This window comes from Hirundo rustica, chromosome 18 (assembly GCF_015227805.2).
Source record: "Hirundo rustica isolate bHirRus1 chromosome 18, bHirRus1.pri.v3, whole genome shotgun sequence".
NCBI lineage: Eukaryota > Metazoa > Chordata > Aves > Passeriformes > Hirundinidae > Hirundo > Hirundo rustica.
In genome coordinates this window covers 3,697,556-3,725,286 of record NC_053467.1, presented here as the reverse complement: position 1 = coordinate 3,725,286, position 27,731 = coordinate 3,697,556, and the positions used below count along the sequence as shown (strand labels likewise).

Sequence of the window (27,731 nt, the reverse complement as noted above, 5' to 3'; positions counted from 1 at the left end):
CAACCACAGAGGGAGAAAAGATCCTGATGCCCTTTTAATCATTTTATGGCTCATTCTAGAACTCACCCTGGGAGCTGAGTCTTCTTCCAGCAGCTCAGCAGGACGGTTGTTTTTGCAAGTTTACAGTGTAAAGGCTGTCAGGTACTTCCCTAGATCCTGCAGCCTGCTTACAAGAGTGGGGATAGGGGGAACTTGGGGTCTGGGGCAGGGAGAGGGCACAGGGAAGTGCTGGAAATGGATCTGCTGAGATTTAGGGAAGTTCCCAGCATTGGAGCAAGGTGATTTCCTCTGTTTCTTCCCTGATTTGGGAAAGATGCTGAAGATGCTTCATATCTTGATGTCCTGCTCCATCCAGCGGGATGGGGCTGTCTGCCAGCCCAGCTGTGGCACCAGTGAACATGCTTGGGGGCTGCCAGCCCCATCCCATCCCATCCCATCCCATCCCATCCCATCCCATCCCATCCCATCCCATCCCATCCCATCCCATCCCATCCCATCCCATCCCATCCCATCCCATCCCATCCCATCCTCTCACAGCATTTCTAGCTGCTCCTCTGCCTTGCCCCAGCTCTCCCCATGCCCAAATTGTCTCTCTGCAGTGATGGAAGGCAGGAGGGATCAGTGTGAGGTGCCCAGGGACCCCAAGTACCCCGACTGTGCTGGGAAGGTGGAGGTGAGTTGGGGTTCCCTGTCTGGGAGAGGGTCTCCAGCTGGGATGGAAGCTGCTGGGAGGGGAAGGGCCCAAAGCTGTGACCCTGAGGGTTAAACTAGGAAGAGCAATGGGGAATGGGATGTTTTCCAGAATAAAATGTTTGTTAATGTTGGAAAGGTGCAGGCCATTGAAGGAGGAAGAGCAGAGACAAAGGTGTGGAAAGCAAAGCAGGGGCTCTGCTTTGAAGAGAAAACACAAGGGAAGAGTCCAACCTCCTCTGGCAGCTTTTGCCACAGAAATGGGGTTGTTTTCCCCCAAAAATACCCTCCCCAAATGTGCCTTTAGCTGCAGTGGTACAAAGCACCGAAGCCAGACTGCAGCAGAATCAGCTGTGGGACCACCTCTGCCTGCAGCCCTCCCTGCCTGCAGTTTGTGTGTTTAGTGCCAGAGGCACAGCGAGGAGGAAGCTCTGTCACATCATCTCTGAATATCTGGAGCGTTCCCTGGGGCCTGGGGAATAAGCCCAGCACTGCCCAGAGCAGCAGCACCTTGTTCAGGTGGTCAGGACCTCCATCTCAAATCGGATGTCCTGCCTGACCCAACCTGCTCTTCACACCGGAATGCAGCCTGGCACTTGGCCCAGAGCATGATGGCTTTGTCACAGAGCATATTTACACCAGCTAATTAAAAGCATCGCCCTTTTCCCTCCTCTTCCCAGCCTGCTTCAAGCTCAGGCTTCTGCAGGGCTGAAGTGTCCCTGAAAAGATGTTGAAGGGTATAAGAAAATTACATGGGGGGCTGGATTTTTCACTTCCACGGGTGTTAGCCATCCTTTCCTTCCACGATTTGAGTAAATTCAGGACGTAATGCAATTGTGGAAGGCTGTAATCCCATCTCCCCTCCTGGTGATTGCTGTGCTTTACAGATTGGGCACAGCAACCTGTCCCCGAGCAGATTTGTTTTTGTAGTTGAATTAGGAAGAGGCTGGCAAGAGCCGTTGTGGGGGATGATAAATCGCTGCTCTGGTCCCTGGTTATTCTCCTCGCTGTGAAATCATCCCTGGGGACTGCTGACAGATCTGACTCCCTGCCCTGCTGCTCCAGGAGTGGTGAGATCAGCAGCTCCCCAGCAAAGCCAGCCAGAAGAAATCCCTGTGGTGCATCGTTGCCTGAGGATCTGTGCCTGTGCCCCCAGGGAAGGCTGGAACCAGTGCTAGAAACCCAGGGAGCCCCCAGCAAACCCTCCTGGCTCTTCCTCTGCCCCGCATTCCCTGGAGACACCGAGAGGGTGAACACCACCCCTGTGGCACTGGAGCTGTGTTTGCAGCTCTTTCTCCACCCCCTGCCCTTCATTTTCATCTCCCAGACAGAGAAAGGGGACGGAGAGCAGAGGTTTTCCACAGCAGGGGCAGCTGACAGGGCTGGCACGTCTCCTCCGTGAGCCCCACGTGTTTCTTTGCCCCTTGCAGTGGATGAGGGCCCGCTGGACCTCGGACCCCTGCTATGCGTTTTTTGGCGTGGACGGCACCGAGTGCTCCTTCCTCATCTACCTCAGCGAGGTCGAGTGGTTCTGTCCCCCCCTGCCCTGGCGGAACCGGACGGTGGCCGTGCCCTCGCCGCCGCCGCCACCACGGGCGCAGGTAAGGTGGGCCCAGCCTGGCTTCTGCTGGGCCAGGGGATTTTGGGGGGAAATAAACATTCAGTGTCAGCAGGGCCGCGATGCCTCTCGTGGGTTTTCATAGAATCACAGGATGGTTGGGGCTGGAAGGGGTCTTTATGAGCAGGGACTCCTTGCAGTACAGCAGGTTGTTCCAGCCCCTGCCCGACCCGGCCTTGAATGTTGCAAGGGACGGAGCATGCACCACCTCTCTTTGCAACCTGTGCCAGTGTTTTATCACCCTCACCATGAAAAGTGTCTTAGTTTAAAGCCATGGCTCCCTGTCCTGTTGGAAGAGGCCCTGCTAAAAAAATCTGTCCCTGTCTTTTTATAAGCCCCTGTAAGAATTGAAAGGTTGCAAGATCTCTTTGGAGCCTTCTCTTGTCCAGGCTGAACACTCCCAGCTCCCTCAGTCTGTCTCGACAGCAGACACGCTCCATCCCTCCAATCATTTTTGTGGTGTCCTCTGGACCTGCTCCAACACGTCTGCCGAGGAATCTGGGTTCTCATGAGAAGCTTTGGGTGCAGTGGGATCCCTTGGGGATTTGGGGCATGAAGTGGAGGAGCCGTGATGGCTCCAGGGGAGCAGGAAGGGCTCAGATCCCCTCTGCTGAGATGGACAAACGTCCCCCAGGCCGCGGGGCAGCCCAGGGGCTCCTCTGGTGGCCGCTTTCCCTACACTCACTGTGCAGAGCGTGCTTCTTCCCTAGGCAGCTTTCCGGAGGGACCTGGCTCGCCTGCTGGAGCTCATCGGCACGGGCAAGGAGTCCCTGAGCTTCATGAAGAAGAGGATCCGGCACCTGGCCCAGCAGTGGCTGCGGGCGGCGCGGCGCCTCGAGCAGAAGCTGGCGGGACGGCAGCGAGACCAGAAACACGTACGGGGAACAAACGGGGAAGCTGAGCCCAGGGACAGCTGGGATGGGAGCCAGACGGGGGGGAAGTTCATTTTTGGAAGCATGTGGGTCTGGAGGGTTGGTCTGTTGTCCATGGATGTGACTCCACAGGTGCTGTGTCACACCTGTGTCCTGAGAGTGACCTTCACCTTGCAGGCCCGGAGCACTGCGCTAAATGCAAGGCAGGTGATAAAGGTGAGGGGACGGGTTCCCGTTTGGAGATCCCGGTGCTGTTTTATTCTGGGACAGAGAAACAGCCTCAAATGTTGTCTTGGTTTAGAAAGACAGGTGTCGGCCAGGGAAAGCTGGAGATTCCCTTGGAATGGAGAATGTAAACCCCCTTCCTCTGAATTATTCTGATTTTGCAATTAAGGGGTTTTCAGGCAAAGATATGGGAGTAGGAATAACCGCTCTTTACTAGGAATATTAAAAATACAAATGCAGTAGTACAAAAACCCAAGCAAACAAAATCCTAGAAACACTGCCAGAGTCAGAACACGACCTGAGCCCCTGTTGGTCAGGGTGTTGGGAGCAGCCCAATCCAGTCCTCCTGCAGTGACAGATGTGGTTCTGTTGGAGCAGAGATGATCCTGTAGAAGGCTCCAGTGGTGGTGAGATGGGTCTGGTGTTCCTCTGTGCTGCTGTTCCCAATCCCAGGTTTTATCCAGCTGGGAATGCCGGGCTCCTCCCCTGGCTGGAGCATCTCCCAATGGATGCTGGAATTGTCTCAGCCATGCAGTGAGCCTGGATGGCCCATGAACAGCAGATATCCCTGCAGGGAGGATGGGTCCTGGAAGGGATAAAGAACACTGCCACAGCTGGATTACAGCTGCCATTAACAGAACACAGCCGCCCCCCCCCCTGGAGTAATGAGGAATGGGTTATACGAGAGATAAAGAAATAAAACACCTCCCCAACCGGTTTCAACAGATGACAAACAGAATACACACTTCTGGTTACACATTGCAACCCAAGACAAATGTAGACCAGGGATGAGAACAGAGATAGGGCTGAGGGCACAGGGTAATAAGTGAGACAAATTGGACATTTCTGAGGATCAGGGTCCAGTAGGGATGGAGAAGAGTGGTGCAGAAGGGTAAATAGGAACTGGGGGGCCTAATAGGATCACAGGGGTGGGGTACTGTGGCAATACAGAGCCAATGGGGTTCAAGGGAAGGAAGAGCATTCTATGTGGGTGCATATGTGGTGAGCAGGGGTTGAACAGGTGACATAAACTTAACAAACCAATAGAACAACGAAACCTAAGAGATATTAAGATGTGTCTGCAAAGGCCCGTGGGAGGAAGGTTTTCCTCACCCTGATCTAGAGGGGTGTTTCTCCTGGTGTCTGCCTCAGCCTCTCCGTGGTGAGGCACAATAACCTTGGTGTCAGGGCCTCCACACGCAGGCATTTGTGATGTGGCAGGACTGGTGTTGCTGAGCAATGGGGTGGATTTTGGAAACAGGTCCTGGTGGGTGGAGACGGTGTCCAGCTGCCGTTGGAATCTGACAGTGTCCTCTGAGGATTAGCTGAGGTTCCTGGCCCTCCTGTTGGTGTTTTTTATTGTGGCTTTTCCTTTGGCCGCTGTGTGCTGGGAAATCCAGCTCCAGCCCATGGGTCAGACTGTGAAGTACGTGGAGAACACAAGCCAGGCTCCGGGACACAGAGTGGCACTCAAAGGGAGCTGCCAAGCTCTGACCATTGGGTCTGTGCTAATTGGACATAGAGCATTTGTCTGCGCACCTGACTGAGCTTCCTGAGTAATTACGGTCTGCGAAGGAGCTGGAGGGAATCAGGGACCGTAAGTCATTCTGGGCTGGAAAACCCAAATTGTTCCTTTCCCCAGTGCTGACCCCTCTCCTTGTCTCTGCAGATCTTGATCCATATTGGCTTCCTGACGGAGGAGTCGGGGGACGTTTTCAGCCCACGGGTGCTGAAGGGAGGCCCCCTGGGTGAGATGGTGCAGTGGGCTGACATCCTGGCTGCCCTCTTCATGCTGGGACACAGCCTGAGGGTCACGGTCTCCCTGAAGGAGCTGCAGAGGTGGGTGCTGGGCTGCATCGAGGTCTTGGGTGGAAGCACCAGGTCTGAAAAGGCTGGGGGAGGCTCTTTGCCCACCTGTATCTCAGACAGTGCTGTACTGTACCACCAGCATCGTGGTTCGGAGGGATCCCATCCTTCTACACCCCAGGAAAGTGGGAAGGACTGGTGTAAAGCGATGCTTTGCATGGAGCTGATGAGGGCATATCTGGAGCAGGGCTCTGCCCTGTGGCTTCAGTGCTGGATCTGAGCAGGATGGTTCCCTGCTGCCAGCATCACCTGTGTCCCCTGACACCTGCCTGGAGCTGGCCACTGGAAATTCCCACCCCATTGTCCAGGGAAGCTCTCTGCTGGGCTGGTGGCCACGTGGCTGCAGGATGCAGGTGTGCTGCAGGTCGCTGGCTCTTCCCACCATGCATGGCTGCACTCAGCCCCCGGGGCTTTGCTGGTGTTGTTTGAGCAGCGACTGTGCTTCCTTCCTCCCTTTCTTTCCCTCTCTCCCTGCTCCACCACAGGGCAAGCAGCTGGGGTGGCAGCCAAGTGGAAGCAGCATCCCTTGCAGGCGGTGGTGGCCCCCAAGTTGTCCCTCCTCAGGAGGTGCTGGGGGTGACCTGGGGACCTGTGGGAGGATTTGCTGTTGCTGGAGGCACTTCCTGTAGAAGGATTGACACTTTCTGCTGTGGGACACGGGGCAACACAGGGTGAGAGTCCCCAAGAGGGACCAACATGAGATGGAAAAAGAGCGAGAAGCTAACAGCGGGCACTGTTCCTCTCTGCTGACATTGTTCTCTTATTACTGGGCTGACACTACTGCCTTCTGTCACCTTCGCTCCCCTCCTCCGAGACATCCCGGGTGGAGGGCAAGTACCAGGGAAATTGCAAATTAGACGGGTTATAAATCAAGAAGAGCCTGAAGCTGCCTCGGGGACTGGGCAGGCTTTGGGAGATGCTAAGCCAGCATGGCCACATAATGAGCCATGTTGAAAAGGGAGTGAAAAAAACCCAACAATCCTGCAGAAAAACAACAAAAGAACCCCAACCCCAGACCCTGCAGCATTCAGAATTAATGAATGGAATTAGCTCCTAACTAATTAACTAGGGAAAAAAAAAAAAAAAAAAAAAAGAAAACTAACCCAAAACGGCTGTTCCTAATTCAAGAGGCAGAGCATCTCCTCAAAGAGGTGGGGATGACGTGCTAAATAATACCCAGGTACTGAAGGATTTAAGGAAAGGTGTTAATGGCTGGGAGGGGTGTGTTGTTGCTGTTGCTGTGTGGTTCTTGTTTGTGTTTTTTAATGACAAACCTCATGGTGGTTGTTCAGGGGGGAAGGAGCTGCTGGCCTCTCACGGGGTGGTTTTGCAGCACTCGTTTCCCTCTGCGAGTGACTCTGGCGAGAGCTGCCCTGCTCCCTGTAGTATTTGGCCTTTGCCAGAAGCTTTGGAGCTTCCACGTCACTTGGCAGCGATGAGAGCTCCTCCTGTGACCAGGATTTGGATGTGTCCCTTGGGGACAGCAGCTCCGACTCTTCCCCTTCCTAGCTGAGATGGGAAATGAGCCAGCCAGGCTGGGGCTGCACGTCTTCTGTGTCCCAGAAACTGCCCCCACCTCCCCGAGCACGGGTCCTGTGCCTGGCTGTGGTGATGTTTTAAATGCTGGACACCCACATCGAGTGCTCCCTTTCATATTGATGAGCTGGGGTGAGTGGAGGCAGGACCTGGGGTGTAACCACGTCCCCTCTGTCTCTTTGGAGACCAAGCCCAGTGCTTGGAGGGTCACCACTGGCACCTTCGTGCGGCCCGTCAAGAGATGGGTTAATGTGGGTGTCACGTGGGGGACCGAGTGGTGCCAGCAGTCCTGGTCTGTGCCTGCAGATCTCTCAGGAGCATCCCTGCTGCTGGGCTGGTGCCTCTAAGGAGTGCTGGGAAAAGCTTTTGCCTGGCCAGGAGCGAGTGGGAGGCTTAGCAGAATATGTGTAATTAGTCCCAAGGTGTGCTATGAGTTAATCTTGGGCTCTTCCTTAAAGCCTGGAGGGGGTTTTACCTGAAGCCACAGCTTTAGGCAGGGGCTGAAGAGAGCCAGGGATGCACAAAGGGCTGGAGCTGGGCTGCAGGGGTGCAGCAAAGCTAAATCCCTGTCGCTGGGGAAGAGGCAGCCCAGGCACTCTGGTTCCTTACCCCTCCCGCCTCCTGCACTCTCCTGAAGCAGCAAAGTTTTGTGCTTCTGTAGGCTGGAACTGAATTTGTCCTCTCTCATCCTGGGTGTCTCTTGCTGACCTTGCAGCAGGACAGGCAGCAGTGTTGGGGTGGGTTTAGGGATATTTTGCTCCAGCAGTGTGAAATGTTGAACCCATCCTTGTGTATTTTTCTTTGGCAGCCCCTGCTCTTTTCACGGCTGGGAGCTGTAGCTGCTCCTGCCCAGCAAAGCCTTCACTGGAGCCCATAAATTATTCAGCACAGATTAACCTCTCTCCTGATTTTTATTTTTTTTTTTTTTTGTGTGCGTCTCTTCAAATTTCTGAGCTGCTTTTTCTGCATGTATTGATCATTGGCAAGGGATCGCTGGAAGATTTGCCTGCATACACTTCAGCCAGTGGTTATCTGAGAGCTGTTCATGATTAGCATCTGTATTGATTGCAATGCAGCAGTGCGTGGATTGGGTCTGGATTGGGTCAGGAATGCTGAGGATCAGGAAAAATGAAGGAGGAGAAGTAAGGCCCTGGTCAAAAAAAGCTGGTGATGGAGGGCTGGGGGTGAAAACATGTTGGGAGCGTGACCAGGTGTGCTGGGCACCTCTCCCTGCCCAGCAGTGAGGGGCAGGGGTGTCAAATTGTTCTTCCTGTGGTTTAGGGACCGATGCCAATCTGGAACAAAGAGAAGGAGCTCAGGGAATCTGCAGGCTTCATCCCCACCTCGGCTTGGACAGCTTGGTGCTGTCCAAATGTCCCCTGTGAGGTCTGAGATCACAGCCATGGAGCTCAGCCCTGGTTTTACAGGGCCAGTTTATTTGGGTTATCTTTTACCCACTACAGACTTTAAAGATCTGTGAATTCCACTGCTGAGTCCTACCAGGGGCTATTTTTTTTTCCCTGTAGTTGAGCTAAGTGCAGGTGTTTGTTCTCCTTTGAACTCCCAGTGAATTTGTGAGCTGCTTCTGGTGCCTCTGGAGAGGCAAGAGGTGAAACCCAGTGCTTTCTGTTCCCTTCCAACCCAAACCACTCCATGTTCCTATGTGCATCTTCCCAGGAGGAAAACGAGCCGCCGAGCTGGAGCAGGCAGCCAGGAGCTGTTTTCTCTCTGAGATTTGTGCTGGGTGAGCAGCCAGCAGCATTTTGAGCCTTGTCTTGAAGCAGGGAGGGAAGAAACGTCCCAAATTTGAATGCCAACACTTGATTCTTGCTGAAGACCCCCAAAAGTGCTTTCAGGGAGGTGAGAATCCAGGCCGGTGTTGGTGTTGTTTCTTGCTAGGGGAGGAGTGGGAAGTGCCTGAAAGCTCTGAGTTGGGTTGTTAATGAGGCAGCTCATGAGTAGATGCTGGAAAGTTACAAGCAGCACTTTGGAGCAATGGCTGTGCCCACAAAAAAAGCTTTAATAAGCTGAGGCTTTTCCTCTGGAGCACCCGTGGCCTGGGGTCAGGCAGGAAGGATCCTCTCAGCCTTTTTCCCTGGGAGAGGCAGCACAAGGGGCACTCCTGGAAGCTCCAGCTCCTACCCTCATCCTTGAGCCGTGGGAGTGGTCATCTTGGCATGTCCAGCTGCTTTTCTGGGGCTAGGGACCAGGCTGGAGGAGAAGGGGCTGCAGAGCCGTGAGCTGCTGAGGAGTTCAGAAAAGCACTGAAAGGTGCTTTTCTCAATGGTCCCCTCGAAATTAACTGCTCATAAAGCAGGACAGAAAGTCGAAGAAAATGGGATTTGATGCCTCTTGGGGTCAGGGCTTTACAAAGTGTTCCCAGAGCTTAATTGCTCGTGTGTCAAGTCCTGGACTCTTAATTCTACTCCTGGCAAAGCGCTGGATTTGAAGCACGTGCCTGTATCCAGCGCTGGCAGCCCTTTCCCTGCTGTGGCCAGCGTGTGATTTGGGTGCTGAGCCACCCTCCCTGTGCTGGGGTGGGGTGCATGGAGCCCTGGAGCCGTGGTGGGAGCAGGCTCTGCTCCCCACTCTCCTCTCAGTGCCTGGCACCCAGCGAGAGCTGCCATTTCCCTGCGCTTTCCACGCTCGCCGAGGTGTGCTCAGGCTGCAAAAAGGGCCGTTCAGATGGAATCACCGTGTCCAGAAAGCACATTTCCAATTGTCTCCTGGCAGATAAAAGCCATCTTTCTGCCTTGCATCTGTTCACATGAAAACCTGCGCCGTGCCCAGGCTCTGGCTTCAGTCCCCTCGCCAGCTGGCAGAACCAGTCCTGCTGTTGTGTGGGAGAGAAAGGAACCGCTTGTGGAAACAGCCAGAAGTGGCTGGTTCCATGTGATCCTGATGGAGCTGCGTGGAAAGGCTGTGGATTCATCAGCTCTGCAGTGCTGGGGAGGAACCTTCAGCCTTCAATGGAGCATCAGGTGCTCCTGGTACTCGAGGCCTTGGACACCCCCATGGATGGGGCAGCCACAGCTTCTGTGGGCCGCCTCTGCCAGGGCCTCACCGCCCTCACAGGGGAGAATTTCTTCTTTTGTTTGGAGCTGCTGGAGCAGCTGTGACAGCAGGAGAACAGCCCATCTGTCCCAGGGTCTGCCCAGGCACCACCAGCACGTGAGTGCCCAGTTTCTGCTGCTCCCTGCAGGAATCCAAGCACTGATCTCTCCTTTCCTGGGAAGTTCCTTCGTATTTTGCTGTATCTGCAACCAGAAAGAAGTGTTTGTTCTGGCATCATCCTGTGCATCTCCAGGTCATGGAAATAAATAAATGGATTACTGAACTTCCCCCCTGGATGGATAGGGCTGTGTCATACAAGATCAATGATGGATCAGAGAAACAGTCCCTGCAAAAGTGAAACCATGGCAGGCGCTGAAATTGCTCGGAAATCCTCATTTCCAGTGAGTGTTCATTCCAGCAGGGGGAAGAGCTGGGAGTGGAGAGCAGGCAGTAGGATGTTCATTTTGTGGGCTTAGATTTGCACTTGTTGTTTGTGATGGGGTTGTCACAGACCCCTGGGAGCTGCCCTGGCACCTTTCATCCCTGGATAACATCCCAGTGCCTACTGGGCTCTTGCAGCCATGGCGAAGGCGAGGGAGCAGCGAGGGCAGGATCCCTGCTCTGCTCTCAGCCTTGCTGATTGCAGCAGATGTGGGCAGAGAAGATGCAATTAAATATAATACAGAATATTGGCCCAGGCTGCCGGGAGATGCCCACGAGATCCATTTAGCGCTGGACTTCTCAGCACCAGGAGCGATAACGCGGAAAGAAACATTGGGTTAATTTGAAAATAGGTCAATGGGATGTAAAGATAACCCGGCAGTCATCTGACTCCAGAGCGCCTGCACCGTGCCCAGGGAGGGGACAGTCCCCTGGCTGATTGAAGTGCCTCTGAGAGGAAAATAGCAGGACAAGAAGCTGCTGGAGATTTATTCTGGAGTAGGCACAGCTGGTGGAGGCAGCTGGCGGAGAGGCGAGCTCGGCATCCACTTGGATCGGAGCCGCTCCGGCTGCTCCTTCCCGGAGAGGAGCCAGGGCTCAGCGGATGCTCTGATCTGGGATTTGGGATGGGATGAGCCCCTGGATCACCAGCCAGAGGTGCTGAGCTGGTCACCACCCATGGCTGAACTGGGAGGGGAGGTTTCCACAGCAGATCCCTGGGCTGTGCCGGCGGCGAAGGCGGCGTTTGCGCTCATCAATTTTATTTGCGTAATTTCAAGAGCCATTAATAGTACATGGCACAAGGAAAAATCAGGGAAATTGCACTCCAACCATGAGTGAAATTGGGTTTAGTAGAAAATTAGTTGACTTAACTGGCAAATGATGAAAGCCTGAATAAAGAATGTTTAAATAAGGAGGAATTAAAAAAAAAAATTCTCCCCCTCACCCCCATCTCAGAAGTGCAGGCTGGGTTTGCATGAGTGGAATGTTAAAATCAGTGGTTATAAAGTGTTTAGGGAGGATAAGGGGGGTAAATGAAGAGATGTTCTGCTCAAAGCCACTGCTCTCAGAGCTATTCCAGCCGCGTAGCCATGGCACAGGGAGTATAAATGGATGTGGCAAGCCCTGAGCACCTGGAGAGGGGAAATGTGGCAGATTGCAGCGCTGATGGGAGCTGGGAGAGTCAGACCTGCTCTCGCCAACTGGTGGGAACTTTTTTTGGAGGCTTCAGTATGAGTTACACTAATTGCTGCCTCCTGCAGCCCCTCGTCAAGCTTGGTTAGGGCTTCCTTAAATTACAGATTATTTTGCAGTGCAGTGGCTTGTGTGAGACGCACCAGCTCGAGGATGGTGTGTGCTGCAAGCACAGTGTAACGGTTTGGGGATTTTTAGTTAAATACAAGGTTTATGGATTGGTTCCACCACAGTGCAGGTTGGTGTAAATCGCTGTTTGTCTGATGACTGAGGAAAAAGCAGCACTGTGTGAGCAAATGTGTCGTTTAGAATTCCATCTGTACAAAATCCTGGCTTAAAAATTCCCCTTCAGCCTTCCTGGGAGGTTGAGTCTCCTTGGTGCCCTATTTTTTGTACTGAGGTGGCTGTGGGAGGTGAGAGCCTTTCTATTCCTGCCATCTTCCCAATCAGTCCAGTCGTGTAAAATTGTGCATAAAAGTGACAAAACTGCAACCTGTTCTTCCTGCGGCATCCCCGGCCAGGCTGCCCTGAGCTGATGCTGAGATTCCTTGTGACAAGAGCAATGAAGCAGCTGCAAAAGCAGCTCTTTGTCTTAAATGGAATTTCCCTGTTTTTCCTGGCTTTGGCCAGCGAGGTTGTTCCATGTTTATGGGTTTTCTGGAGTCCTTGTCATGGTCAGGAGTTTGGGGTGACCTTTCAGTGGTGTCAGGTTGGGATGGGGCTGGAAGAGGGATCTTGGTGCTCAGTGCTCAAGGACTCAGAACCACATCAGAATCATAGAAAAATCTGAGTTCAGAGGGACCTTTCAAAGGTCTTCTGGTCCAAACCCCTGCAATGTGCATCTTCCACCAGATCAGGTTCAGAAGAAGAGTGAGGTGTGGCCAGGAGCCAGCCACGAGCCATTTATCGCATTTCTTATGGCCAACAAATTTCTGCCTCTGTGTGGCCCCTTCTGATGTCAGTGAGACACTGGAGAGCAAATACTTGTGGTAATTGTGTCCCTTGGTTTTCCCTGGATGGGAAATGCATTGATTTCCTCTGGAAACAGCCATGGGATTGATAGATGAAATGCTGAAGGGCTCTGCAAGGGGTGAGTGCCTTATGGAAGTGCTCCTCAGAGGATGGACCCTGGGGCCGTGGGTCCATCTGAGCTTCAGCTGAGGGACAGATAAACCCCAGGTAGGGCTGGAAAGGGAATTCTATGGTTCAGTGGGGAAAATGCAGAGAAATCAAGAGAAACAGTAAGAGAGGTCACAGAGAAGGGAAGATTTGAAACCTGGAAGTGTAAAACCTGACCAGAACTTTTATTCCTTAAAGAAGAGAAAATACCTACAGGCATGTCTGGGATAAATTCCCATCTCCAAATAGGGGTTCGGAGTAAGTGAAGAGCCCAGGAGAAAACAAAGACAGACGTCCTGGCAGGCAGGAGCTAAGGGTGAGATTTCACAGTGTCTGAGCTCAGACTTGAGAAATAAACCAGGAATTCCTCAGCCTTGTTGGAAGGACTGAGAACAAAAAGGGACAACTGCGTGGTGGGAGTGCGACAGCCTGGGTGGACCGAATCAGCTCAGCAGTTTGGATTCCCATGAGGATGCTGTTGCTTTCTGGGTGTGAGTGGAGTTATGAGGACGAGGAATTATCATCTTTAGGAGGAAAAACAAAATACGAGAACATTAAAACCGTGGAGTGAATCAGCCTCTGAGCAAACTGGCACTGGGAAATCACAAGTACAAGCAACAGGGATTTTTGAGAAACCTGCTGAAGCTGGAAGGTGTCACAGGGTTTTTTTTTTTTTCCTCTGAGAAGGAGAAAACATGGTCCAGACAAGCAGATGGGCTGTCAGGCTGACATCAGTGGTACACTGGGTGGAACAGCTTTGAGAGAGGGATTCGTCAGTTCACAGAGGTAATTGGAAATGGAAGGAGACACACCACAGGTTTACCAGCCCTGTATCTTGCTGGATTAATCACATCTCACCCTGGCAGCGAGGTAACTGATGGTCTTGATAAAGAGATTGCAGTCAGTGGAGTTTATCTGGATTTTCATAATTAGTTTTATCCCCTGGAGGAGGGAAGAGGGGCTGGAAACTGTCTGGAAACCCCCTGAGTGAGACCCAGGGCCCAGCTGCCCCTGTTTTATGGAATTATTTCATAAACGGGACCAAAAATGAGAAATACGAATGAAATGTGCCCAACGTCCAAGGACAGGCATTGCCAGCAGAGTCAAGGAGAAGCTGAGAGTGCTCTGGGATGTGGTGGGTAAGGACTGGAATAGGAGAAACATTCCAGGGTGTGCTGGGAGGGATGTGGAGCTGGGAACAGGGAGCTTTGGGCTCAGCTGGGAGCCTTGCAGGCAGAGAGGAGAGGAAAGTTGTGGCTTTACAAGTCTCACTGGTGTGACTGCAATGAAAGTAAACGAAATCTGGTGTCTTCAACAAGAGAGCTCCAAGGGAGGGTGTGTGGTGACTGGGATGCTGGTGGGCCCTGCCTGGGAATGCTGTGTCTCACAGTCCATGTGGAAGGAGCAGGAACTCAACTGGAGCAGGTGCAAAGATGGGGAGGGACCAGGACTCTCCGGATCTTTGGCGTGGGAAACAAAAACTGGGGTGAGGAGAACGATCTGCCTCCCCCTCCATCAAAGAGGAGCCGTTTGATGGCTCCTGCTGGGTGCCCTGCAGGGAGAGGAGTGTTTGTGCTGCAGGGCTGTTGGTGGTGCTGGGGGCTGACCCCTCCTGCTTCTCCCCAGTCACTTAGGGGTGCCTCCAGGACGGGGGAACTGCCCCTTGACCAGCCCTCTGCCTTTTGACCTGATTTACACCGACTACCACGGCCTCCAGCAGATGAAGCAGCACATGGGGCTCTCCTTTAAGAAATACAGGTAAGCAAAGCCACTGCCTGCTCTTGTTCTACATTTCATTAATTAGCAAGCAAAGACTAACGCTAATGACCAATCTGAAGAGCCAGTCCCTTTGATTTTATGTTTGATTTTTACCTTGTTGTGTCCCCTGCTGCCATGGCACGAGGCATTCTGAGCCTCCCATTTTTTAGGATAAAACCTCATTAAAAGAGAGAAGGTTGGGGAAAGGTCAAACCCTGCACGTGCCTGCAATGTGTGCCTCCATTCCATTCTTGCAGCCAGGGGTGGGCACGGCATGGAGAGGAGTGTGAGCCTTGGGAATTTGTAAGGAGCCCTGTCCCTGGCTCCTTGAGCATCAAGACAGATGTCATCATCCCCTGGTACATCACCAGCCAGGAAAATCTGCGATTTAATTTAGTGCTGATAGACCTGCTATTTATTACATTTTTTCCCATCTCTTCCACTATCCTACACAATTTTATTAGAGAGAAAAATGACAAGCTGCGTTATTGCTTTTATTATAAATGCATTTGCTCTTGCATTCAGCTTGTTTTGCTCTTCCCTTGCTTGTTGTTCCTCTTCTCTCCTCAGCCTTGTGCTGGTAGTGCCTGCCTCACATTCCCAGGACATTGGGAAAGGCATTAATAAGCCTTTGGGGGAGGTCCATCGTTCTCACAGCTGGCAGGGAGCTGAGGGTCCTGCAAAGGGAAATCCTCCTGTCAAGCAGTGTTGGGAAGGGCTCCTTGGGATGCTGCTGCACCCTCTGCTCGGGGCGCAGATGAGGGACAGGGTTCCCAGGGACAGCAGGTGTCCTCAGGCAGTGTCTGCTCCGCAGGTGCCGTGTCCGGGTCATCGACACGTTTGGGACAGAGCCAGCCTACAACCACGAGGAGTACGCCACGCTGCGCGGCTACCGCACCAACTGGGGCTACTGGAACCTGCAGCCCCCCCAGTTCATGACCATGTTCCGTAAGTGCTGCTGCCTGCCGTGGCTGCCTGCTGATGCCTTGGGCTTTATCTTCCGTGTGTTTCAGGTTCTGTGCTGCCCAGGGTGCAGCTCTGAGCTCACACTCAGGGTCACTCAGCTCTCTGCACACAGCAGCGACACAAAACAAATCCTTTTCCTGATGCACACCAAGGACAACTGGGACAAGTTTTCAGCCCCAAAAGCACAAACAGCGGTGGCTGGAGGGAGGAACAAGAAGGATGGGACCTCACAACTTGGAGCCGTAGTTGGACAATTCAACCCCAAAATGCAAATGGACCAAAACTGATCCAAGTGTGAGACCTCGTGACCCTTTGTCCATTTTGTGCCCATTTTGGGTCCACCTTGGGTGCAGCCCTGGCCAGGCTCTTGTCCTGCCCAAGGTGTGTCCTAAAGGCCTTTCAACAAATATCTGCTTTATTCTCTTCACTCTGTGCAGTCTCTGTTCCATCTCAGCCTGCCCAAGGCATCACTAGAACACAGGCTAAACAGAGTTAAAAGTATAAAGTGTGTATTTATTAAAGGCCTTTAGCAGATACACTTTGGGCAGTGCAAAAGCCTCCCAGAGGCTACACCCAAGATGGACAACAGTCACGAGTTCTTCAGATACAAATAAGTTTGGTCTATTTGCATATCAGGGGTTAATCCTCCAATTACAGCTTCAGGTAATGAAGTCACACTTCTCCAGTTTGCTTCCCTCAATTCTCTTTTGTTTATACTTTTTGGGGCCTGAGGCAGTGAATGTGACCCTGGTTCTCAGGCCTGGAAGGATTGCATTGTCTGACCAAAATGTGAAAAGAGCTTACTGACACTCTATATGGAGTTCAGAGTTATACCCTAATGCAGTACAGGATCTGAAAAATATAAAAGCTAAAAGCTTAAGGCATCAGTGCCAGGGTGGTTCTGGGGCTCTGAGATCCTCCACAAGGTGATGATTGGGCAGTGTCATCCTCCCTGGCTCTGCTTCCCCCTGCCTGCAAGGAGCTCCTGCTGGGCCACCTCTTGGGCTACAGAATGATCCAGGCAGAGACCAGGCTCCTTCCACTGGTCCAGCACAGTGAGGGCACAGCCAGCAGCTTCCAGCTGGGTGGTGCTGGTGTCAGAGCCTGGTTTGTTTTCAGCTGGGATCCTGAAGGTGACAGCAGCTCAGTGACTGGGATTTGCTTGTGGTGTGGATGGGAGATGTGCGTGTCTGAAAGGAGCCCAGACCCCACTGGCCGTTGGGTGACTCGAGCATTGCTTTTTCCTGGCTGGATAAAGCCCCTCTGGCAGCCTGAAAGCCCCTCACTGTGTGAAGAGCTGCTCGAGGGGGTTCTGAAGCCTGGATTTCATGAGCTGCTTGCATAGGGGTTCAAGCTCCATTTTCCTCCACGCTCCAGCAAGGCTCTGGAGCCGGGCTCATCTCAGGCTGTATCCCCAGCCCTGGGGACATCCCAAAAAACATCTGTCCAGCCACGTGTCTCCTTCCCTTGGTGCCTACAGCTCACACCCCCGACAACTCCTTCATGGGCTTCGTGTCGGAGGAGCTCAACCAGACCGAGAGGCAGCTCATCAAGGCCAACAAAGTGAGCAGCATGGCCGTGGTGTACGGCAAGGAGGCCAGCATCTGGAAGGTGGGTGTCCTTGGGCTGCTGGGGACATGCCAGACAGGCAGGGGTTGGCATAGGCAGCCTCTGGCTTTCACCCCGAGCTGTGGAGGTGCAGATTTGGGTGAGTTTGTGGAGGATCATCCTTGTCCCGGTCCTGGGGGAGGGATGTGGCACATCCAGAGCCTCCACAAAGCAGGGAGAGGCTGGTGGGATGCCATTCCCCACTCCTTGCTCTAGATGATGCTTCCTCCCAGCAGGTTCTGAGGCTGAGGATTTCGTATCCATGATTTTATGTAATTAATTATAATGATTGCTACTAATTAATTGCTGCGATTGCTGCATTATGATGGGGATAGTTTGTGTCTGCTTTCAAGCACTCTGTGAAAAGGGGCCGTGCTCCTCGAGCCTGGAACACCGGGGGGAGAAGGGTGGGTCACTGCATGGGGACAGCCCCTCCACCCCCCAAAACATCCCCCTGCGCCTCCAGAGGGGCTGTGTGTGCTCCCCCCATTTTATCCAGAGCTAGCAAGCTGCTTTCCCTTCCAGGGCTGTAAAAAGGAGCTAATTCTCATTGTCTGTTGATTTATTTCTATTTTTCCCTCTGTGCACCGCCTGGGGCTTCTCCAGTTGCAGGTACTGTACCACACCAGCTGCTGCTGGGCTTTTCCTCTGCGCTTCTTCTCGGGAGAGAAAAAGTTTTTGTCGGAGTTGACTTTGCCTTGACGTGGGCTTGGTCCTCTGGAGCTGCTGGGATTGATGTGGGTTGGTGCAGGGGGGGCTGTGCCTCCTCCCCTTCCCAGATTTCCTGATTAGCAGGGGCTAATTAGCAGGGATGCTTGTGGTGTGCCAGGATCAAGCCACGCCACCTCCTCTTTACTGGTGTTTGTGGGTTTTCCATCACCCCCCAGGTCTGAGAGCAAATCCCCTCTGCCTGGCTTGGGGGCTCCCTAAAAGCCCTACTGAAACCCCCTAAATCTCATTTTAGGAGAACTGCAACATCTTGTCTTATTTTTCTACCATTCCCCTGCCCTTTCTTATCCAGAAGTTTCCTTGGAGCTTAGTTAAGGTAATTTGGGAAGGCACTAAAGAGAGTTAAAAGCCCAGAATGGACATTTCCCTCCACCCCGGGTGCTACAGGCATTTGCTGTTTTGAGTCAGAACTCACAAACAACATCACTTTTCCCCAAACTGCGAATTTGAGGTCATTTATTCCTGGGTGAAGAGGCTGGGGCTGAGCCTTGCTGGCCCCTTGAGGCCAAGCTGCTTGGCCTTTGCTTCCCATCTTGTACCACTCCATGGTACATTAAAAAAAAATGGAATAGAGGTTGGTTTTTTTCCCTTTATTTTGTGTGATTTTGAGATCTAGAAAGGCAAAGACCAACTCCATCTTCTGGATCCAGGTGCTTATTTACCAGCCTTGGACCAAAGACCCTCTCCAGAGCAGGATGTTTTTGACATTTAGGAACATTTCATTAAACCTCCCTTCCCTTTATTTCTCATTTCCTACCCCTCTGAACTTCTTGCCTCTGGCTCACAACAGGAGCTGAAGTTTTAATAAGCTGGGAAAGCCTTAGAGCCTTGGAGAATCCCAGGGAACCATGGCTGAGGGCAGAAATACAGCATTTGAGGAGGCTTTAAGGCATCATACAGAGTTTTCTCAAATTCCCCATTTATAACTCCTTATTCCCCCTGGTCTTTGCTCTTTTGGGGCTGTTGCAGCACTGGAAAATCCAGCATCCAAAGGATGGGCCCTTTGTGGTTTTTTCAAGCAAAAAAAAAAAAAAAAAAAAAAATCTGCAGTAGAGAAAGTCTTAAAACTAAAGGCTGCTTTGGAGCAAAAGGAGGGAAGCCACCAAGAGAGGAAAATTGATGACCCCCTTCATTTTCCAGGCAGTGAAACAGGATTAAATCTGAATGAGAAAATCTTAGGAACTTATTACTTGGAGTAAGAGGCTATTAGGAAGCTCTGGTCTTTGCAGACTTCCTTCTAAACCCTTTGAAGCCTTTAGTTCAGCAGCTCCAGAGTGGAAGTTGTCCTTGGAGGGGACAGGGAAGGCAGGAACTTGCTGATCAGGGTGATGGATCCTGCAGCCATTCCAGGAGCCTGGGGCAGTCCAGGACGTGTTTCCAAGGAGTGAGGAGGGCGGATTTTGCGCTGCTGTGGGTCTGCCTGAGGCATGGCTGGTGCTCTGGGACAGCAGCTCGAGAGTTAAACACCCCATAACCATGGGAGGCGGAGGTCAGACCCATCCTTTGGTGCAGCTCACATGTCTGCCTTCCTCCCCAGGGCAAGGAGAAGTTCCTGGCCATCCTCAACAAGTACATGGAGATCCATGGCACAGTTTATTACGAAACACAGAGGCCACCCGAGGTGCCGGCGTTCGTGAAGAACCACGGGCTGCTGCCCCAGCACGAGTTCCAGCAGCTGCTGAGGAAGGCAAAGGTGGGCGAGGGCACCCCAGGACCCCGTGCCCCATTACCTGTGCTCCTCCCAGGCTTGCAGGCACTCCCAGCTGGGCTAATTAACCATGAGCCTCTCAGCCGGGATAATTAGGCAGGAACTGAGCAGGGCACATTTCAGATCAAGATGTGTCTGATGGGTTTCTCCCAGAACACAGAGTTTCCCCATTAATTCATTTATTGCTGAGTGGGGTGGGGTTGGGTTTTTGTTTTTTCACCTTTTAGCTGTGACAAAAATAAACGAGATTCTTGGTGTGCATGGGTGTGGGCGCATCCCTGTCACCTTCAGCTGGTGCCTGAGGGAAATATTCCTGATTTACCAGCCCAAACAGCTTTGGCAAAGCAATGTTGCTCTGTGCAGGGCCAAAGTGATGGCTGTAAGCACCACGGAGGAACTGGCAGCTCCTGGACACTCCATGGCCGTGCAAAATGGGCTGTGGTTGATGGAAAAAGGGGAATTTTGAGCGCAGTTCGTTGAACCCCGTTAGAGGCTCGGCGTGCAGGAGCAGGGCAGCAGAGAAGGGGACGCTGGTGGGTTTCTCCGGGAGGTTTCCCCGTGGGGAGAATCACTCAGCAGCGCTGTGTTCCTGCCTTGCAGCTCTTCATCGGCTTCGGGTTCCCCTACGAGGGCCCGGCCCCGCTGGAGGCCATCGCCAACGGCTGCGTTTTCCTGCAGGCCCGCTTCAACCCTCCCCACAGCTCCCTCAACCACGAGTTCTTCCGCGGCAAGCCCACGTCCAGAGAGGCAAGTGTGCTGTGGGCGCTGCTTGGAGCCGTCCCCTTTGCGCCAGGCCTTGGGCCAGCCTGGGCAAGAGCAGCTGCCACACAGAGGTTACTGGGTTTTAATAGTTTTTTTCCCGGCACGATTTCCTCCGTGGATGTCTGCGGATGGCGTCCCCCGTTTGGGGATTTGCCTCGGATGCAGGGGGCTCTGCTGCAGGTTTGGGGTTTCCAAGGAGAAGGTCGTGCAGGAGCTTTCTGCAGTCCCCCAGTTCTTTCCCCACCAGCCCAGATCCACAGGTGCCCCACACCCTGCTCACCCCTTTGTCCTCCCAGAGGGACACCAGGAAAATCAGGGCTCTGAAATCCCTCCCAGGCTCGCCCAGCATCGCTGGGAATTCAATCTAAGTAGAGCAGGAACTCTTTAAAAGTTAAAGGCTTGAGAAAATTGCCTCTTTTATTATTAATAAAGTGGATAATGCAATGCAAGGCTCGGAGCGAGCTGGGGGGGCTGTGCAGCTGGACTGGGCTGTCCTGCCCCCCCCGATTGCCCCGTGCACCCCGAATTAGGTGTTCACACCCATTCACACCCATTCACACCCATTCACACCCATTCACACCCATTCGGGTGGGGCTGGGGCTGTAGCTCAGCCTGGAGCCAGGATAGCAGCCTGGGGCGAGGGCTGAAAAATGCCTCAGGGTGTTTATGTGCCGGAGGGAAAAGAGGTGATCAATCTGCCGGGAAAGAAATGAGGAAGGACAGCAGTGAGGAGAATAAACCACACAGCTCTTCTCCTCCAGCCGGCAGGGGTTCAGGCCCCTCTGCGATGCTTTGTGGTGCCCCCAAAACCCCTCCTCTGCTCAGCAACCTCTCTCTTTCCTTCCCAGAGGAGATCAGGGCTGAAAAAGCACCTCAGGGCTGAAACAAAAGAGGTAGATCAAAGATTTTTGATTCTTGATGCCCAAAAATCACGTGGGTGGGCAGCCCAGGGAAAAGCAAGGATGTCAGTACCTGTGGAGTGCCAGTGTGTGGGCTGCCTGTGGCCCCAGGGTGATGCAGCTTCCAGCACTGCTCTCTCCTGGGGCCAGTCTTTCCCAGATTTCAGTGGCGATGAATTTTCTCCCTGCCTTGTTTCTAGAGCTGGCAAACCTGGGAGATGTGGTGCCTTCACACACGTGTAATAAATACGATAGACCAAATTCAGTAAATCAAAATTTAGAATTTTATTTCGAGACAAAAGAACAGTCTCCGATAGCCACAATTAAAAGGACAGCGTCGAAGCCCGGGGTTTCGGCACTGGGTGAACGCGGTAACACACTCTGTCAGTCTGTCACCCCCTCAGTTCACATTTTTGGTCTGAGGCAGTCAATTTTTATACACTGGTTTGCTGAGGGAAAACCGGGACCCCAAGACTCCCCCTTCCGAGGCAGCTTCATTAGATATTCATGTTCGGGTTCTGGTGGGGTTGAAAGGATTTGCGCTGGAGAGCAATGTCGTGATTGCTGTGTCCGGGTACGGTGTAGAGATGTTAATGTTGGGCGGGGACGGATAAGATATCGATGTGATGTAATTGTTCAGTTCTCCGGGTTCTCCATCTCCCTTTTCCCTCGTTTTTGTTCTCCTCTAACGATTCCCAGCAGAAGTTTTCTCGTGTCCCTTTTCGTGTAATTCTTGGCATAGTTTTCTCATGTCCCTCCCGTGCAATCTCCAGCAAAAGAATTCCTTGTGTCCCCCTTTGTGCTGTCTCAGTCCCAGTTAACCCATTGTATACTCGATTAGAAATAAAACTTACATTTACAGAGAATGAATTACATATTATAACATTTAACACGAATTAACTTTAGGACATATATCACACACATTCCCTGCTTTGGTGCGTTTTTACCATCCAGACGCACAGAACGGCTCAGGTCAAGGTTAAATCGTTCCTGTGTTACAGGCATGGAGATATTCCAGGACGCAAAAGGAATTCAGTGTTGTTGGGAACGGGGCACCAACCCCGTGGGAATTACAGCACACCACCCTGAGGCTGGATTCAGAGGAAACCTCCTTCCAGCACTCCCTGTTGCAGTGGGTCAAACCCCACGGTGTCTGTGAGGCTGCTGCTCCTCTCTGCCACTCCGGCAGGGACGGCAGAATCCAGCTGGCACCGCTGTGTTTCAGGTGTCCTCCCAACACCCGTATGCTGAAGAGTTCATCGGGAAGCCCCACGTGTGGACTGTTGACTACAACAACTCCCAGGAGTTCGAAGCTGCCATCAAAACCATCATGAGGACACAGGTAGAGCTCGGAGCAGTTTTGGGGTGACCTCCCCGCTGCTGGGTTTGAACAAGCAGCAGCAGATGGCGGAGCCTGGCTGTCCTTGCCAGACGTTAATTTATTTTCCTTTCTCCTTTGGATTTTTTCATCCTTCCCTGCGGCCCCAGGGGCACACGTGCTCCCACCTTGCTCGGGCACTGAGGGCTGTAGGTGTTTCCCCAGGGCAGGGCTGTGCCTTTGAGGGATCCCCTGGGAATCCTGTGGGTAGGCCTGGAGCAAGGGGAGGCTGAGATAAGGTTTGGGAGCAGGAGGCTGAGGTTGCTGGGGGTGTAGAGCAGTTCTGGGAGCTGGTGTGGTAACAAAGATAAACCCAGAGAGCCGCAGCCCTCTGCACCTGCCTTTCCCCCATTTCACTGCTCGTTACCTTTGGATGGAGCAAATCGATGGGAACAACTTCAGGAGCTGCCTCTGTGAGGGATGTAAGGAAGGGGAGGACCCCAGGGAAGGCAGCATTCCTGCTGTGCCCACTCCGGAAACGCTCCTTCATGAATATTTACCTCCCACCCTGTGGCAGGAGCCTTTCAAGTTGTCCAGATTATTAAAGTCAATTTTCCTGGAGGGGAGGAAAGTGCTGGTAGCCATTTTGCTGGCAATTTGCTTATCTGGGATGAGCCACCCTCTCTGGAGAACAGGGATGTGCTGTGGAACCCGGGCTCAGGTGGGATTTGGGGGGGACAGGTGTCATGCCGGTCAGAGAAGGGTCATCCTTGCTTTTCCCTGCAGTGGGAGCTGCAGAGGTGGGTGCCTGTGGCCATCTGGGGACCTGATTCAGGTAACTGAGGCCGTGCCATCACCCTGTGTCTCACCTCCTCGAGGGTGTGACTGCCACAGCTCTTCACCTCACGCTCATTTTCTCTGTGAGTTTTGTAGAGACTGATCAAACCCGACGTAGGAAAACAGTTGTTGTTTTGCACATTCATCCCCGTATCTTGATTAGAATTAAATTAAAAATAATGACATCCCTGCTGCTGTGCTGCCAGGCCAGCTGTCAGAGCTTGACCCTCCGCCATCTGGGCTGGAGACAGCCCTGAAGTGAAGGAATTGCTGTGGGTGGAATGCCGGGAGCTGTTTTGGGAGAGAGAAGGAAATTTTCAGTTTCTCCAGAAGAGAAGAGAGAAAATGGTGAAGCCTGGTGCTGCTGTGCTGTTAAAATAATTAAAGAATGGTGAGATTGAGATGGAGGAAAGGGCTGTGCTGGCTCCTGGGCAGCTTTGTTGTGCTGCTGAGGTGTTGACTGGATGTGCACCAGGTGATTTAGGTGCTTAATGGTCTGGCTAAAAAATTAAAGAACTAAAAAGGATCTTAGGGAAGGGTTTGCTGGCAGGACGGGCACTGGGAGCTGGTGTCCAGAACTGGACACTCACTGGAGTGTGCTGCTGCTGTGCCCATCCCTGCTTTGCCCCAAACCAAGCTCTTGTCTCAGCTCTTCTCATTCCCACTTGTGGGATCAGGACCCCCACTCTGTAGTGCCCTCCCACAAAGCATCCCAGCCTCTGGAATTACCCTTAGCTGCTGGAAGTCCTAAATTTGCCTCTGATTAACAACTCCAGTCGCTGAGGCCTCATTTGCATTGTGACAAGAGGTCGCTCTGGAGAGGAGGGATTCCTTCCCACCAAGGAGTTAATCCACAACTCACCTCTCTGGGGTTTTAAAGACCTTGTAGAAATCCTCCCAGAGCAGAGCAGGGAGTGAGTGTGAATAACTTACAGCAGCCTCTTTTTCCCCCACACACCTTTTTATCTTTTAAATAGAAAGGCCTGCTTTATAAGAGATGCTGTCAAGGCAATTAAGCCTAAAAATTGACCTACCTTACAGGTTTAAAAGCCTTATTATGGGATTTAGCTCCAGGAGTCCATGGGTATCTTGTCTTTAAAATACTGTTTGTTACAGCAGGAATTGAAAACAAGAGCATTCGCAGGAGGAGCAGCAGAAAGATGGTAGCTGGGCAATTTAGTGTTCCTATTCCCAGCCAGTTACTGGAGTTTGGAGAAATTACTTTACTGACTCCTTTTTCCTCCCCCCAAGGCAAAATGAGGTGTTCTGTTATTGGAATATCTAATAAATTTTGTCTGTGTTTCAGAATAACCACCATCAATTCATTTTTTTTTTCTGTCAAAACATTTCATTTCAAAATTACTGGAATGAAATACGGTGGTTTTGTTTCCCATCTGCCTGCCTTTGTTTGGAAATACCCTGCCAATTTATTGAAAGGAATGCTGGATCCGAAATGATGCATTTCCCTTTGCTTCACCAACTCAGACAGATTGAACCTGAAACACAACGGTTCCCCCCTCCCTGATGGGTGAAAACATTGGAAATTGAAAACTGACCTGAAATTGATTTTATTTTGGGATTTTTTTTTCGTCGTTGCTGCATGACTGAAAAATATCCCACAGATGTTTTGCACCTTCTGGGCCAGAACTCAGCAAGACGTTTTTGAGGATATGGGATCTTGTGAGAAACCTGGCTCTGCCATCAGGTGGAAGCTGTGCTGGGGACCAGGGACTTGGAACAGGGGGTGCTGGGAGCCTGTCTGGGAATTTGGGAGCTGGTTCACGAACCTGACAGCAACTCTGGTGCGGCTGAGCTGACAACAGACCCGCCCTGCTTTGCTCCGAGGGGGATTTGCCGATTCTCAGCAGTATTTTAGCGTCACTGCAGCGGCCCAGTTCCTCCTGCTGACCCCCAGGGCTGCAGCTCGGGGCAGGCTGTGCCATCCCACAGCTCCTGCTGGGCTGGCAGAGCTCCCCAAGAGCAGGGCTGGCTGCTGGCTCTGTGCAAGCAGAGCAGTTGGGATGCAGCCGGCGTCCCTCCCAACCTAGTTCTGCCGGAAAGAAACTTCTTCCTTCTGGAGGCAGAGCTGAATCATGCCTGGGATGTGGCTTGGGTTTGCAATCGGTGGTTTTTTTCCCCCAAGAACAGCCCTCGTGCTGCCCTCCCTCGTCCTTTTGGAGGTGACATCCGTTCCAGGTCACCCCCAGCTGCTGGGCAAGGTTTTTGGCAGGCTGTGTCTCTGCCATTCATCTCACTTGGAGCAGTTCTGGGGTTCCCTGATGGTTTGCATCCCTGACCTATTTATAGGGGAAATCAAAACCAGGGAAGCACCAAATGTCTCTACCCCAGAGATCAAAGCACAGGGACAGGGGATAGAGAGACACGAGGTGTTCTCCAGGGAAAGGTGATGCAGGAGGCTTGTCCCAGTGATGGATGCCATCTGTTATCCTGGGCTTAGAGGCTGGAGAAGGAGAGAGGTTTGCAAGCACCACCATTTTCTGGGCCTTCAGCTTTTCCCATTGTCAAAAGCAGTCCTCACACAAGCAATTTAACAGACCCAATATTCTGGTGTAGTGAAGGGAGAAGGCTTCATTATATTAAAGTCAAACATACAGGACTATAATGGAAAATTATACATTTCAGACTATGCCTGAAAGAGCGGCGCATTAAACATCACAGTGAAAATAGCTGGTTAAAATGTTCCAGCCTGCTGTTACGTGCCAGCACAGAATTGCATTATTTTTCTACTTGTTTGTCTGATGACGTTCAGATTCTTTTCTGCCCTGCTTTCTTTTCCTTTTGAATGGAGGAGACTCCACACTCCCTTCCAGCTGGAGCCTCCAAACCCAGGGTTCTTGTGGTGGCACCAGTCACTCCCTGCCTGGCTGATGGAGAGAGCACTGCGACTGGAAAGCTCTGCCTCTGTGTTCCCCACCTGAGGAAAGGATGGCAAAGTCCACCTTACCAACCCCTCCATTCCCTCCCCTGCCACCCTGTGCATCATTCTGCAGTGGGATGCAGTGATCCCCACCTCAGAACCCTCCTCCTTTTCCTTCTCCTCCCTTCCAGGGCTCTGGGGACATCCTGAGCTCCCGACGTGAGGAATGCCATTAACAATGTGCTGTTGAGAAGAGGCCGAGCCTGTCAGATTTTAATTAAACAATTATCTTCTCAAAATTGGCATTTTCTCAGTCCTGAGTGCATGAGCTGAATCCTAACAAAACCTGGAGAGAGGAGCAGAGGGAAGTGAGAGCCTTTAGGGGACCCTCTGAGAGGGAGAGGGGCTGGAGGAGCAGGGGCTGCAGTGGGCTCCAGCCCACTCCTGATGCCCAGGGATCCCACAGGACCCCTGGGAGTGTGGAGAGGTGGGATTGCACCTGGAGCATCACCTCTGGGTGCAGGTGCAGGCACAAGGAAGGTTTGTGAAATGTGCTGCAGCGTTTTGGGGGATGAGGCTGTTTCTGGAGTTACGTCTGCACGATACCTGGCAAAAGGGGGTCCTGGAAAAGCCCCCCATGAAAGCGGTGGTGAGATGAGACTGAGCACTGGTGGTGCTGTGCAAGGGGGGGTTTGTCTCCTCCAAACTGGTGCCAGGCAGCCCCAGCCTGGCTCAGAAGCTGAGACAGGTGATTTTGCTTTGAGAGGGCTCTGCCCCAGTTAACTGAGAGCCCGTCAGGAATTCAGAGGCAGGATTGGTGCCTGTCACTGTGTCAGCCCTGATTAGAGTGCACATCTGTAATTAGATGAAGCAGCTGTGATTTCCAGCCTGGCTGAGATCTCAGGTGGGATATTTATGGCAGGGAAATGCTTAGAGGTTTCTCAGCAGACTGAGCCTTTGAGCTTGGTTTTGACAGGTACTTCAAAAGGAAATAGCTGTTTTGGATGTGCAGAGCTCAGAAAAGCAGCAGTGTTTTCTGGATTAATTATCTTCGGGTGGTTTTGCTTATAATCCTTCTGAATAAAGCTCTGCAGAGATACACAAGGGGGAAGGAGGTTCCAGGACTGGCCCCTTCCGTGCACCAACCTCCTGCACCTCATGTAACACCTCTCTGGAAAAATAGGTCTTCCCAGGGCAAATAGTTCCTTAAAAAATAATTTGTTCCAGAGGGAAGGGAGGCATCAGTCACAGCCCTTGTGGCAGTGCTCCTCCCCTGGGGAAAATCACTACAGACCTGGGGGCAATGGTCAGCACTGGTCCTGCTGAGGGCAGGGAGCCTGGCTGCCTGCTCCTGGCTGTTCCTGCCTGCCCTGTGCCACCACAGCGCCAGGGACAAGCTCATGTGGGGACGCTGCTGAGCCACCGTGCAGAGGAGGGAGTTTGCCCTGCCGGGATCTGAGGTGGCTCCCAGAACAGGGAGTGCAGGCAGAGTCTCCTGGAGAAGCTTTTTGTAACCCACACTGAAAATATCCCATGGTTTGAGCATTGCTGACTCTGTAATAGCAGTTCTGGACGTGGGGGTGCAGGGACAGCACTGACATCCCTGTGGGCACCAGTGTTTGCTCCATCCCAGTGCTCACCCAGCTCCTGCCT

The 27,731-nt window shown here is 52.4% G+C and overlaps 1 protein-coding gene across 2 annotated transcripts in view; it reads left to right on the top strand.

Annotated features, from left to right (window-relative positions):
- The window catches only part of MGAT5B (alpha-1,6-mannosylglycoprotein 6-beta-N-acetylglucosaminyltransferase B), a 68,313-nt gene that overhangs the window by 37,485 nt on the left and 3,097 nt on the right, over window positions 1–27,731 (top strand). For both annotated transcript variants that reach the window (XM_040081883.2, XM_058422945.1), the window contains 10 exons: window positions 600–673; window positions 2,121–2,291; window positions 3,019–3,183; window positions 5,075–5,244; window positions 14,242–14,373; window positions 15,188–15,321; window positions 16,820–16,950; window positions 19,214–19,369; window positions 19,985–20,131; window positions 22,271–22,387. In XM_040081883.2, coding sequence (XP_039937817.1) covers window positions 600–673; window positions 2,121–2,291; window positions 3,019–3,183; window positions 5,075–5,244; window positions 14,242–14,373; window positions 15,188–15,321; window positions 16,820–16,950; window positions 19,214–19,369; window positions 19,985–20,131; window positions 22,271–22,387 — 1,397 coding nt within the window. The remainder of the gene's footprint in view (window positions 1–599; window positions 674–2,120; window positions 2,292–3,018; window positions 3,184–5,074; window positions 5,245–14,241; window positions 14,374–15,187; window positions 15,322–16,819; window positions 16,951–19,213; window positions 19,370–19,984; window positions 20,132–22,270; window positions 22,388–27,731) is intronic.